General features: G+C 38.2%; 1 protein-coding gene across 1 annotated transcript; it reads right to left on the bottom strand.

Annotated features, from left to right (window-relative positions):
* Positions 1–2,910: 2,910 nt before the first annotated feature.
* hic2 (hypermethylated in cancer 2) lies at positions 2,911–13,311 on the bottom strand. The gene is made up of 2 exons (XM_081354959.1): positions 13,032–13,311; positions 2,911–7,574 (listed from the first exon to the last, which is right to left on the bottom strand). The coding sequence occupies exon 2, from the start codon at positions 7,542–7,544 to the stop codon at positions 5,859–5,861; it is 1,686 nt and encodes a 561-aa protein (XP_081211085.1). The 5' UTR covers positions 7,545–7,574; positions 13,032–13,311; the 3' UTR covers positions 2,911–5,858.
* Between the last annotated feature and the right edge of the window lie 1,198 nt (positions 13,312–14,509).

The raw sequence follows: 14,509 nt of genomic DNA, 5'->3' as shown, positions 1-14,509 counted from the left end.
TCCCATAATTTATTCACTCAAAAGCCATCCTAGGTATATATGACTTTCTTCATTCAGATTAACACAATCAGAGTTATATTAAATAATATCCTGAGTTTTGGAAGCCCCAAAAAAACACATCCATCCATCCATCCATCAATTCCTCCATCCATCCATCAATTCCTCCATCCATCCATCCATCAATTCCTCCATCCATCCATCCATCAATTCCTCCATCCATCCAATCCATCCATACATCCGGTTAATAAAGGCCTTCTGAAGCGAAGCCATGCATCTTGTTAGAAAAATATCCATATTTTTAACTTTATAAACTATAATCTGGCTTCCGGTAACGGGCGTATGTGAGTCTAGATCTGACGGACGAGTGACCTCTGACCCCACGCATGACGTATTGATGAACGCGGAAGCGCAGGGGATATTTAGTTTGAGTCTACTCTCACCTAAGTTTACACAACTCCTACATCATGTGTCGTAAATGATGGGATCATTTATTTTTTGGGTGAACTAACCCTTTAAATTACAACTTTTCTAGGCAGATGAACTATTTATTCGTTTAATTCCAATGTTTGGATTTACGTAAAAAGTTATTGCATGGTTCATGCTAAAGCTAGTTTTCTGGCTTTGCAGAGAGAGAAGATAGTTGAAATATCAGACATGGACAGACATGGTCAAAAAGTGATGTTTACTGCATTTACTTCCATCGCAAGTGAGAAGGGCAAACAAACAGGAAGGAATTCAAACACACAAGGACACCAGAATTTTTTGATCAAGATTTTAATGAAAAGATTCTAAAATGACTTCTGGTAGCTGTACATTAAGACTGTGAACGTGAGATGAGCTCTGTACACCGTGTTTTATTCACATGAGACAAAATTCGAGCTGCATGTAGCTCTGACCTGAATACAAGCTCTCTGAGGAAGGCGAAACCGCCATGTTGTTCGCCGACCGTGTTCAAGGCTGACCGAAAACACACACGCAACAGTAATTCCAACTAATAATCGTCAACTTGTCTTCCTTCACAAGAGTGCCAAACTCTTTTTTTTCTCTCCCCAAATTCCTCTCTAATCTGACATCCTGCTTCCATTCAAACTGAAAATAAATATTAATCAGCATGTAAAGTTATTGGAATGCTTATGAAGGTGGAGAGGACAGGCTAGGATGACTAACGCTCTACATTTAAACGTGATATGGCGTTTAAGCGAAAACATATGGGAAACATGCCCACCTGCTATGCACATGCTTGTAAATCTGGCTTTGGTTTAGTTTGTTTGGGTTGGTTTGGTTTGGTAACTTGAGGTCCCTACGAATGCCTAACACTTACCAGTTATGTTGAGAGAAAAAAAACAAAACATAATACTATCTGGGATATGTAGAATTGGTAGACAAAACTACACATTAGCAGCAAAATAGTGTGAGATAAAATTGTCTAAAAAGTTTGCGATTTTGTAAATAACTGATAAGATGCAATCGCCTAGATCTTGCGTAAAGGACCTCAGTGAGAACTACTAAGAAAGTGCATTTTATAAAGCTTAAAGATATGAGATCTTACAGTAATGCATTCTGTTCGCTAATGAGAAAGTGAAGAGATTTCTTAGGAAAAACCTTTGGCTCTGTTGGACACTTGCAAATGATATTAAAAAAAACGTAATCGACCGGTAGCCTTGAATCACAGCGTGCAACAACATGGCGGCTTTCGGTACACAAAACACAACCTTGAATGCCTTTGACAATTCTAAAGGGTCCCTTCCTGTATCAGTGGGCAGAGGCGTACGGACAGAGAACATTCAAAATCGACAAACAGCCTTCAAGTGTCCGTGACAGAAAACACATGATCCAGAGCATGTGCATGCTTTGAGTGAGATAAGAATTACAAAAAAAATGATGTGGGATACATCCGTTATGATGGACACTTCATGGAGAAATACATTCCTCATGTCTACGTCTTCACAGGTTTGAAAATGATCTGTCATGTGTTTTTTTTTTCTTTACTTTTTTTTTTATTTACCTCTCAGCTTACTACAACAGAATAAACTCAAGACCCTGAAGACACGTCGTCTCACCCAAAGTGAACTCTTTAAAAAGTGAAAACAGGATCAAACAAATAAATACATTCATCACTGACAATAGACATTTGATAAAAAAAGTGAACACTGTCAGTAAGTGTTTGCACCAATGTAGACGGAGGAGAGGCCAGTCGGTTTTTAAGTTGCTTCTTTTGTGGACAAATTGAAAAAAAAAAAAAAAAAAAAAAAGAACAGGCAGCTCAGAATACAAACAACACATGTTTAAAACAATAGACTAAAATAAACAAAAAAAGAGATGACTCAAAAAAAAAAACCTTAAAAAATAAAATATATTTATTTATATTTATATATATATAGATAGATAGATAGATAGATATGCAGCAAGTCCTAAAAAGTTACTTTGAGGTAAATGTGTATGTAGTTTTATTTCATGCGTATTTACATATTTAAAAAAAAAAAAAGCAGCGATTTATAAAAATAATCATGTCAACGACAATATGATTTTCATAAGGGATGTCTCGGCACGTCTTAAAGGGCCAAATCGCAAATCAATAAATGTAGAATCCCACCGAAATCAAAAGCATGCGGCTACGTTCACAGGGTAAGACACGCGGTTACGATTCGGCTCGCTTTCGTTTAAAGTGGTGACCTACACAGAAGCAGGATCAAACTGGCCTCCCCTCACCTGAGGTCTATGACTGTAAAGAGTTTATGTAAACAATGAGATATTATACACAAGTATCTTTAATGTCAATCAATCATTCAAAATGTGCTTTGGTTTAGAAAATAGTCTGAAAATTTGGGTATGAGCTTTTTATCTTATTAGTTTATACATTTTGCGCTTACTAGAATGCTTTTTTTTTTGCTTTTTGCTTTTTTTTTTGTTCAAAAACACTCTGGAACTTAAAAGTAAAACATCTCTGGCTTTGCTTTTGTTTTTGTTTTGTTTAATTGAAGGCGTTTTTGAAATGGGAACACACTCGTAAAATCTATTTCGTAGGAAACTAGCGTTTTGTTTTTCATCAATAAAATACAGAAATTGACACAGTCTTACAAATGTAGTCGAAAGCTCGGCATTTCAAAATATGCAGAACCATCCCTGAAGATTTGAAGTAGAAATATTATTGTCACAGTTTGAAACTTTTTGTCATCCTTTTTCTGCTCTCCCAGTTCTCTCAGCTATAGTCTCGAACGCTGGGATCGACAACAGAGCCCAGCATCACCCAAGACATCGGTTCGTTGATGGTTATCAAATGAAGAGCTTGTAAATTAGTAAGATATCAGTGGGGAACTTTTTCCTGGAATCCTGATCAGTACAACTGAGATCAGCAACATCAAAAATATTTAAAAAGTCTCCCTGAGTTGAGATGTGTATCAACACCAGAGCGCACTTATACTGTAACAAAACAGATTTCAACATCCGAGATATGCACAACTTTGAAAATAAGACTTTTTGGTGACGGTCTTGCATTCAGTTAAAAGTTATATATAACTTGCTATTGGGGTTAGCTTTGGTGTTAATGCTGCAAAGACATGAATATTGAGTGTAAACGGAATGAGTTTATAGAGAAATTATAAATGTCTCTAATGTATTGAATTTGAGCTAATGGAGACACTTCAAAATTAAACTTGAATAAGCTTGAGCAGGCAAAATTAAAGACCAAAAGGATTCCAGGAAAAAGATGTCTGTAAACATTGCTCCGTTAACACGACTATAGCTGCGCCCCAAAGTTCATCGTTAGCAAGCACAAACACAAGCCTTTGGAGAAAGAACAAAAAAAAAGGAATGCCATTAAGACTTTTACATTAAGAAGGCTAAGAATTACTCATGGAATGTGATACACTGGGATTGGCGAAATAATGAATCTGTAACAGAGTTATGAAATGAGGATGGCAGCGAAGAATACAGCACTGAACTATACATCCATCAGCGTTTACCCAACACTGACCATGTAACATTCACTCGACAATTACCAGCATTTTGAACAACCATAAATTCTTTTTTTAACATGCACACTTTACATAATACCTATACCTCGAATGAATAAATGATAATGGTTTTTACGCGACGCCACATAACTTAGCATCGTTTTAGAACAAGGTTTTATTTGGGGCTGATGACTAATAAGCAATCCAGTGCATCAATTCCTCCTCACTCAGTAAGCTCTCCAAGTATGGACGACATGTAACAAAAACATTCGTACGTTTTTTTTTTTTTTGCTCTGAACTAAAACAAATTAGTCCTTCGAAGTCTCTCTGCAGACAAAGTAAGAAACCAAAAGACACTCTTGAGAAACTAACTGTAAACTTAAAAAAAAAAAAAAAAAACGGAAAGCCAGCGGCCCACCATCCACCAGAAGACAGAAGTTCATTGGTTTTTAGTAAAATGTCAAGTACAAACTAACATCCCACTACATTGCTCTTCATCAAGAACTAAAAGACAAAAAGTACATCCTTACCTCCTGCAATTCAATCTAAAACCTTTGGTAGGGATATTCTACAGGAAACATTTGTTGGTGAGCCATTCTCCCCAATATTAAATTTATCTTTGGATTTCTCTGACATAAAACTCTCAATACCTTAAATACATGCGCCCAAAGAAGCTATTCTCTACATTAATGCTTTAAAAAAAGAAAAACCTTTGTTGATGGGCAGGTGACAACTACTTTGAAAGCCTCAGCAAACTTTATACATCTATATTCAGAGACCTCCATAGTTCCAATGAATGTATTGTTCTTAATTAAGAGGTAGCAATGAGACAAGTCCACACGGACTCGCCTTGTTCAGTGAACGGAAAAATTGTAATTAAAAAAAAAAAAAAGTGAAAAACAACAGTACCGACAGAATTTATGAAGTTCAACATCACTAAAATGAACCCCTGCCCAACCCATCACCCAAACCAACCCAACCCTCTCTGATCCCAAAAGAAATAAAAGGAAAGAATTTCCAGTTTAAAACATTCACAGAGGCATATCAATAAGTTATCTAAAGAAATCTAAAAACAAGTACCTTTAAGTTTGGCTTTTCTTTGAGAGTAAACCCCTATATGCTAATACGAGTAAACGACAAAGGACACCCATGGCCTCTCGTCACCACTTTGCCTTTGGCTTGCATCCAGATGTAGGAGCAGGGTACATTATGGTATTTCCAAAACTTAAAGACCCTGTATTCCAGCTACACCTAGAATAAAGCCAATGGATGTGATGTGCAGAGTAGGTAAACTGGGATATGTTTGGTTGGATGCACAAAGCTTTTATGAAACACCACGTAAATGATGACAGACAAGCCATATTGCATGTCTGACAACACTATCTTTGAGACCCTTAGGAGACACTTCAAAGAATTGAACCTTTCTATATAGAATAACCTGGTCATTACAAGCCCAAACCTTGCTGAGAGTTTTACATGGACTATACCACCAGAACTCTCGAGAGTGATACTTAAACAAGGACCAAGACTGGAAAGAAGGAATATTTCTGGGATACCAAGAAAAACAATCAAGACAGCCAAAATGGACTCCAGATATATCGTAAAAGCAAAAGCAGTGGTTGAGAGTGGTCACAATATCCCAAGAAATCATACAACAACATTAGTACCCAATTTTTACATTCACAGCAATATTCAAAAAGAAAACAAAAATCATAAGCCCATAAACTCATACCAGTTGGTTTATTCTTTCCATTGTTGGGGCTCATTGTTTGAAAGGTTCCTCCTGTAATTTACAGCAGAAGAGAATCCTGCTTTGGGTTATCGGCTCCTTGCAGTGTACTTCAAAAGGAAGAGGTGTGCATTGACTCTTTTTGCTGAGGGTCTCCTGTTCAAGGTGTCTTTGGCTTATGACGGGGAGGTATGCATTCGTAGGTGGCTAATGAGGTTACGCTGCTGAGTAAATTTGCCCCCACATAGCTGACATTCGTACGGCTTCTCACCTGAGTGAACCCGCATGTGCTCCGTGAGCCGGTACTGGCGGGTAAAGCGCATGCCGCACTCCTCACAGGCAAAGGGCTTCAGCCCCAGGTGGCTACGCATGTGGCGCGTCATGGTTCCACGTTGGGTGAACATCTTGCCGCAGATGTTGCAGGGGAAGGGACGGGTGAGCCAGTGGGTCTTTTCATGTTGACGAAGAGTGGCTGGATCTTTGTAGCTCTTGTTGCAGACCGAGCAGCTAAAGCGACGTGACTCTGTGCCGTGGATATGGGTTATTTGCGAAGACAAGTCTTCCGCTTCTACTTCATCTTCCTTTGGATAGGAATCATCATCCTCCTCTTTGATGTACAACTCTTCCTCAGTGTGGGTCTCCACATGGGCGTTCAGCTCCTCAGAGCTCGGGAAGCCTTTACCACAGGGAATGCAAACGTAAAGGTTGTCACCGAGTGCAGGCTCAAAGCCTTCCTGGCGGTAGACGTAATTGACGCTATTCCGGCCACCTTCGCTCTCGCTCTGTCCGCTCTCTTCACTTTGCTCCTGTCCATTCTCTAAATCTTCCTCTTCATCTTTACACTGGTAGGATGCTTTGGAGTTGCCATTTCCTCCACCAGGGAGCCTCTCCCCAGCCACTTTCAATCTTTTGGCGACTCCGTTGGGTAAAGTTTTAAGTTTCGCATCTTCAACCTTTTTGCCTTCACTTTTGGGTTGCCGCCTCTGCCGGGTAACCTGCCGGGAGCTTTTATGCAGGTCAGCTTCTGGAGGTGGTTGGTTTTCTTCACATTCTCCTCCACCCAGCTCCATGGGCTCTCCAGCGGTGAGGTTTGGCGTGTTGGTGTTCTCATCAAATGAGGCACTGTTGGCTGTGGATTCTGAGGCAGACTGAGGTGATTCTTGTGGGATGCTGCTGGGACTGACTTCTTCAGTGGCTGTGCTCCCTGAGGGGCTTTTCTTGGAAAGGTCTAGGCCAAGTTCCTGCATGCCACAACTGCCGTTGCTTCCGTTCTTACTCGTTGAGGGACTGAGCGAATTCACAGAGGTGGCACAGTGGGCATTCCTCGCAAACATCTCGTCCTCAGACAAGTCATCTTTGAGTAGCTCCTCATGCCTCTTTGTCTTCTCACTGTCTTTTAACCCTGACATTTGGTTTGGAGTTACAGGTGTAGAGGATAGCCTTTGGTTCCTAGAAGTTCTTCCATTGGTAGGCGTGGTGGGTTTATTAAGAAGGGATCTCCCATTACGCTTGAGCTTCTTCCTGCAGAGAGCAGCTAAGTCATGAAGTTGGAGGTAGCTTGCTGCCGTTAGAAGGGCATTGAAATTTTGGTCACTGAACTGATCAGATGACAAAAGCTTGCCAGTGTAAATGAAGTCTAGAACCTGCCGGAAAACCGACGGGTTGACCATGTCTGTATCGAGGTTAATCAAGTTGTCATGAAGGATAAGGGATTTGAAATAGATACTGCTTGCTGCCAGAATGTTCTTGTGTGCCCGAAAAAGGGCATTTTCTACTACTATGATCACATCACACAGATAACCTTTGGCTCTTTGTTGGTTTAGCTGCAGCAGCAATTGTTTGGCATGATTTGGCAATTCCATTTCCTCCAACTTTTTCTTCACCTATGAAACCTAAAACAGAAGAAAAAAAAACAGTTAATGAAAAAAACATTCAGTTTTACAGCAAACACTTCTGTTTCTGACACTTTGCTGGTTTTCTGACCCATGTTGACCCATGCAATTGGGTGTGGTATACTAAAGCACCCGTCCCTTATTTTGAAACAGTCAATAGTTACATCACAGCTTTCTGGTCAGTCACAGGGGGGAGGATCTGATTGGACAAAATCCTGTGCAGTGCAACATTAGTGACAAATATTTTTGGTTAACTTTACAAACAAAGAATAATTGTATAGATTTAGTGTGTATAGCTGCTAAACGTCAATTGTCAATGTTTCAGAACACTAGTATATAGATTAAGTGAAGCCACAAAACTCTTATGACCAATCAATCCACATAAATAAAGTCTAGAAATTCTATGCTGTTAATTCAAACTTTTAAGCACAAATCCAGACCATGGCAGCTATGGTATCTGCTGTCAGAGCATGCCTTTGGAGAAACATATAGTATGATAGCATGCATAAGCTGGCATCTTATTCTTCAACTTTCAGCTAAAAGCAGAGAATGGATAAAAGGCTTGAACAGTAACACAATTTCTTTTCTTCTGAGGGCGTCCACTACAGCTTAACGTCCCTGCCAGCAGTCATTAATGCCAGCCTCCAGGGTCATTCCCTTTGTTGTGATATGGGGGTTGGGTGAAAAAGGCTAGTGAACGTCAACGACGGGCCAGTGTGACAGACAGCTTGAAACCTGAGCTGGGATATCACCAAGGGTGTGGTGGGAAACAGGTAAACCAGCACCCTTTCTACAGGACAAACAGGCCTCAGCTTGCAGCAGAATCTTTGTAATGCAGCAAAGAAGGTTTCTGGCACTCAGACCAACCGAGACTGGCGTGGCAATTATCTTTGCACAATGCCCAAACACATTTTCACATTTCACAACATTGTGATTATTCAATGCCTTCTTTAAGAACAATTGACGACAAAAATTTGCCAGGCTGGAGTACCCGCCCCTGAGGAACACCCAATTGAATTTTCTTTTGGATTATTGTAAAAGTTTCCCATGCATATTTCAGTCAATAAAATCCATAATGATACAGATTTAAATGAAAGCCTAAAAATAATTTGGGGGGGTGACGAACCATGCTGAATATTTATCAGTTGTTCCAATGAAGTCAGTCTTACACAGATTAACCACTTTCTAGCTAATTCATGATGGCAATGTACAACCAAGCCAAAACCAATAATGGAGACAAGAAACCAGTCAGCAGAATTTCAGTCAGCAGAGTTCAAGACTGTTTAAAGCAAACTAATGATTACTCTGGAAATTTTGATAAAATAAATATGAAGTGAACTTCACCAGATATTTAATTCCCACCAATGTAGTACATTAAAAGGGCAAAAATTTAATGCAACAACTTTAAATTACTAAATTAAATATGAATAAAAAAACAAATTGTTAAAAAAATAAAAAAAAGGAAAAATTGTTTAATATTCAGCCATTTAATACTTCATTATAAAGGGAAAACAGGCTGAATATTTTAATACTATTTCATGTTTACAATCTGAACAAAGTCTGAACGCTGAATGGCTTCTCTCATATCTCCAGTTACTTATCACATAAAAACCAGTATTCCCAGACATAAAACTAAACCCTATTTGCCTGATATCAATACCATCTCTCAGGTTATTTATAGGCCTCAAGTACAGTGGTACAGTTAAAGAACTGCCTAGATAACAATAAACCACAACAGTTAGGGGAAAACTTTGATAGCACCCAAAACCCACAGCCCAAAAAACAAAAGACGTTTTGAGAAACACATTTATCTAGAAGTTGCACACAATTCTTGATAAGATGCTGCTGGTCTTTCAGTTGCTTTGCCGACATTCCGACCTCTCCTCAAAGACCAGCAGTCCTGTCCCAGAGATGAAACAACTACTCTAATCAGAGAGATTGCTGCCTGAAAAAAGTCAAAGTGCAAAAGAGGCCAGTAACAACACGGGTAAACAAGTCTGGCAAGGACTGCGCTCATAAACAAGCTTATCCGGTGGCACGGACCCCTGGGGCCCTGATTTTATTGTCTTAATGCCATAAAAACACAGAGAGCACTTTTGCTCTTATGAAAGGGGGCATTGGCGAAACAAAACATTATTCATGAGATGCATCCACATATAATATCTAGCCTACAGCAAATTTTAAAGAACAAGAAACAACCATAAACATAGTGCATTTTTAAAGTGGCAGAAAGTTTCAGTGAGGATTCAAGGTGACTAAAATCTCTAAAACATTAGGATCTCCAAGAATATTGATGCAATTTTGGTTTTAATAACATCAGATGGGTTAATTTGATAAGAGACACTTCCATAGATGCCTGCAGAAATTAAGAACTAAGTGCTTTCTGTAACCAACCACCAGCCTCGAGAGACCCGGGCCAAACTGGAAGCCAAGCCAACCTGATCCAAATAATCTGATGAATGACCTCAACTAAGAGATTACACTATATCACTTATCTGAAGAATTCAAGGCCTTCATCCACTGCCTGTGTGCATTTTATTCAATGTTACGCACTATTTGAGCTGATTTCCAAACAAAAACATGCATAAACTCTTCCTAGCTACTAGCTGCTGCCTGTCAACTATTTTTAGGTCTGTAAACAGACATATATGTCATAATGGATATTAAACAAAACTGCTTGAGAAGTGGAGCATACATTTAGGATTTTTATTTGGAATAACGTGCTGCAATGAATCATGCACGATAAGACCAGAATGTGTATTCAAACAGTTGCACTGTGATTACACCATTGATCTGATTTTGAATAATGTTTGAAAACTGCAGAACGAACTTGCATTTCTTGGCATGTGAAAGTGCATCAGGGCACACTACACAAATTTGTAGAATACCTGAGAAACTGGACTCACTACCAACCGACGAAAATTGTCAGAGGACAGCAAACAACCACATTCTCACAAACCTGTTACAAATGTACCCTACACATAACGTCTGTGCATTTCGCAATTTTACTTACCGAAGATTACAACACATGAAATTTAACAAAGAGAGGCTATTTATCTGTGATGGAAACCAATAATTAGGGAATCTCTGAGAAAAACCAACCACTCAACCAGATTGGGCAACCCTGGAATAACCCTCAATAGATAAATCACATTCATTTTCGTCAACATCTACACAATCATGTCTGCTGTTTTGCCCAAGAAGTGGTTAAAAGGTTCCAGGTTAAAAGGATCTAGTCATTAAACATGCCAAGCATGTTAGGTGAGATTTCAGACATGGGGTGATGCTTTAACGCAACATGCATACCATGCATGCATTGACATACACATACATACATGATATGTATATGTATATGTCTGCATATGTATATATGTATATGCATGAACATCTAAACTGGCCTAAAAGATTAAAACTAAACAATTAAGTAGAGGCTAACCTATATTCTGGTGAAGAATCGAAATGGACTCAAGTTGAATAATTTCAATCAACCAACAAACAATGTTTACAGCCATTTTCCCTCATTTACCATGAGGGGAATTTGAGGAATAAGTCAAACATACTTTATCATTATTACCCAACCAGAAAAGACTAGTACAGGTGGCATGACTAGCCTAGATGAGCAGATAAAGCTGTCAAAAACATCGTAAATTTCATGAAGAATGAGGAAAAGTTTGTTCTCCTTTGAAAGACCAATAAGTACACAAACATACAAATAATAATTCAATCAAAATGCAAACCCACAACACAATTACTAACGATCTTCTCAATGATAATGGCTCTAAATAAACTGTCTTCAAGCGCCGTTCCCGCCCCATCCACTCAATAGATCTGATCATCTGCATTATTCAAAGCAGAAACCCGAGGGCTGCCTTTCATAAGAGTATTGATTAGAAGTTAACGTGAATGCCACTACATCTGTTAAACACATCTTTTATTCTCGTTTTCTCTGACCTTTGTAGAGGACAACAAAACAATTATGACAGACAGGGCCAGTTTGAGCTCGCAGAGAAGCGTCTGGACGCAACCTCTACAATTTGAAGATAAGGCTCACTGGACCATGGACCGAAACATCAGCGCCTCATTCCCAAAGGAAAGCAAAGCATGCATCTGCAGGTTTGCTTACCTTGAAAACATCCATCACAACATGATGGACAAGAGGCATAACAGGCTGTTTCATGTGCCCGTTTTGTACAAAAATCACAATATCATTGGTTAAAAATGCTTGTATGTCTCATTCAAGCAAACTGTCACCCAGAAAGGGAGTTACTTTAATGCTGTGGCACTGATCTAAACCCACTGACCACTGTAAAACAAGCCCCTTCCCCCAGCCCATTAAAATGGATGAGATTAAAAGGGTCCTTCAAGCACTCCTCAAGATATAGAAGTAAAATAATTGAATATAAAATTCATGCTTCATTGAAACAACAATAAGAGCCAAGAACCACACAAGCACTTTAGAATATCAGATGCACTTCATAATGCAACAACAAAGCACCTAACATATATTTCCTTCATACATGCATACATTACAAGAAAAAAAAATAAGAACCTAAAATCTTCACTGGAATATCTTATTGCATGCAGTAACAAAGCAAAACTACAGTGACAGGGGCAATCGTGACCTGTCACAACACTTAAAATTTACATATGAACTGTAACATAAAATGCTGGGTAAAAAGTTATATATTTTCATGCCTGTATGGCTTATGTCTCACATGGATCATTATTGCAAAAGAAACAAACTCAATCACTTCACCAGCGTTGCTTCATTATCATTATTACACACATTCATGATGATCCGAATGCACAAGCACACAAACACAGCAGGCAAGACTCGACAGATACCACCATAAGTTAGGTTTCCCTTTTTTCCGATTTGCAATTATGAATTTAAAGAAACAAACATGAGTAACCCGAAGTCTTCATCTAAATGCATGCATTAACAATGAACACATAATATATAAATGTAAAAAGCGATAGTTTAACGCATTGCATTAACAATGCAAAAACAAACAAAAAAACACATAAAACCATATGAGCATTATACATGTTAAAGGGTAAAACAGTGACTGAGGGAGGGGTGAAACAGGAATGCTGTCCACATAAAGGGCCACTATCGGGTTTTGCCATTAAGGTAACGACGGATCATTTGTACTAAAGTATAAAGATGCACTATACACCTAAATCATGTCTTAAAGATTGCATTTGGTTATAGCATGAGCAATGCTGAAACAGGTATAGGGCTTTTGGATAAAACACACATATCTGCCCCTGCCAGGCTGCGCTCGCGCGGTCTGTGCATTAAAAGCCCAGTGGGCACGCGATAAGAGCAGTATGTTAGAGGAATCAGTGTTTCTTTAAAAAATAAGAAACCCCTCTCAAACCCCCGTTAAATCGCAGTCATGTTCCCCTCACGACAGAAAAACAAACGCGTATGTAATAATAAAGTATCTGTACCTTAAAGCATCGACAGAAGCTCTTCAAACAGTCATTCTGTTTTCACATCTCACAGCTTTCCGAGCGCCATCTTGCCTGCAAGCTTGTGTGACGTGAGAAATCCTCACCCCTGACCCAAATTTGAATAAGAAGCAGTAAAGAGAGGGGGGAGAGAGGGTAAATGCCCTGCCTCTGCCAGCCACACACTCTCATTTGCCTAAACAGCCCTGGGCTGCTGCTGAAATGGTGTAACGTGCCATGACCTGCCACTTCTGCTGCCAGATTTGCAATCCAAATGCTCCTGGGTGACTCTGGCACGCGCATCTTCATGTTGTAGGGCTGCTGTGTTCGAGTATAATAGTTCTAATAATTATACATGCATTTTACTAAATTGACAAATGCTTTTTTTTTACACTGCAATACTAATAAGTGAACTGAAAGAGCATTTAAAATTTGCAGCTACAGCATCTAAAACACACGTTACCCATGTACATTTAGGTATATTGCTGACAAATCTAACATAAGTTTTTGTTTATATAATATATGTGTGTATGCACACACCCATATATGTACAGTATGCATGTGTGTATATAAATATATAAACACACATAAACACACACATACATATAGCCTATATTGTTTATAGGCTAACAAACTTTTTTTGTTAGATGTGATTAAGCTATTTGACAGCACTAATTTATATAAATTGTAGCCTAAAATCTTAATGCTGAAAACAACATAATAATATGATTTGTAAGCTATGACAATCTTCATAGGCTATGTTTTGTGTATGGGAAGGAATTATTGCAAGGAAAAATATGTAATTCATATATTAAAGACTTTTAAACCTACAGAAGTTATATTTAGGAGGTAATAGACTATTGACATACAATTGCAAATTTCAAAATGAAAAAGTTATTCAATAACTTCATTGTTAAATATTGTGATTGTGGAATATTAAGTGCATCTTACATAGAAATATCCTTAAAATATCTTAAAATTATACTTGTACATAGATTCTAGTGAGAGAATAATTTGTTTCATCATCATTTGATTATGCTTGAAATATTTTTAAAACTTTATTATATTATTATAACTTTAATTGAGGCTGTACTGAATTTTGTCTCGTACTTTTGTAAAGAAACTTACGTTGACTTATATGTTAACATGTTCCCTGGTGTTACAAAAGTAGAAGTGAAACTATACGTTAAAATATTTGCTAAACTATGGAAAGTATAGAAAAGGGAAGTATATATAGAAAAGGAAATATGCATAGTTGTGGTCAGAATTATTACACCCCTGGTAAATATGATCAAAGATTTTTTTTGTCCTTTTGATCTTTTATTTAAAGAAAATGTCTTTCATTGAAGTCAAATTATTTCATTGGGAATCACAATATGAAATAAATGTTTTTCTCCAAAACACGTTGGCCACAATTATTGGCACCCCTAGAATTTTTTCTGAGGAAAAAATCTATTCCCATTAATATTTAGGAACAT

This window comes from Scardinius erythrophthalmus, assembly GCF_964197995.2.
Source record: "Scardinius erythrophthalmus genome assembly, chromosome: 23".
Classification (NCBI taxonomy): Eukaryota; Metazoa; Chordata; class Actinopteri; order Cypriniformes; family Leuciscidae; genus Scardinius; species Scardinius erythrophthalmus.
The sequence above is the reverse complement of the archived record's forward strand: the minus strand, read 5'-3'. Positions and strand labels throughout refer to the sequence as shown.

Coding starts and splice junctions, on each gene's coding strand:
- hic2 (XM_081354959.1), bottom strand. CDS start 7,544: ATGGAATTGCCAAATCATGCCAAACAATTGCTGCTGCAGCTAAACCAA.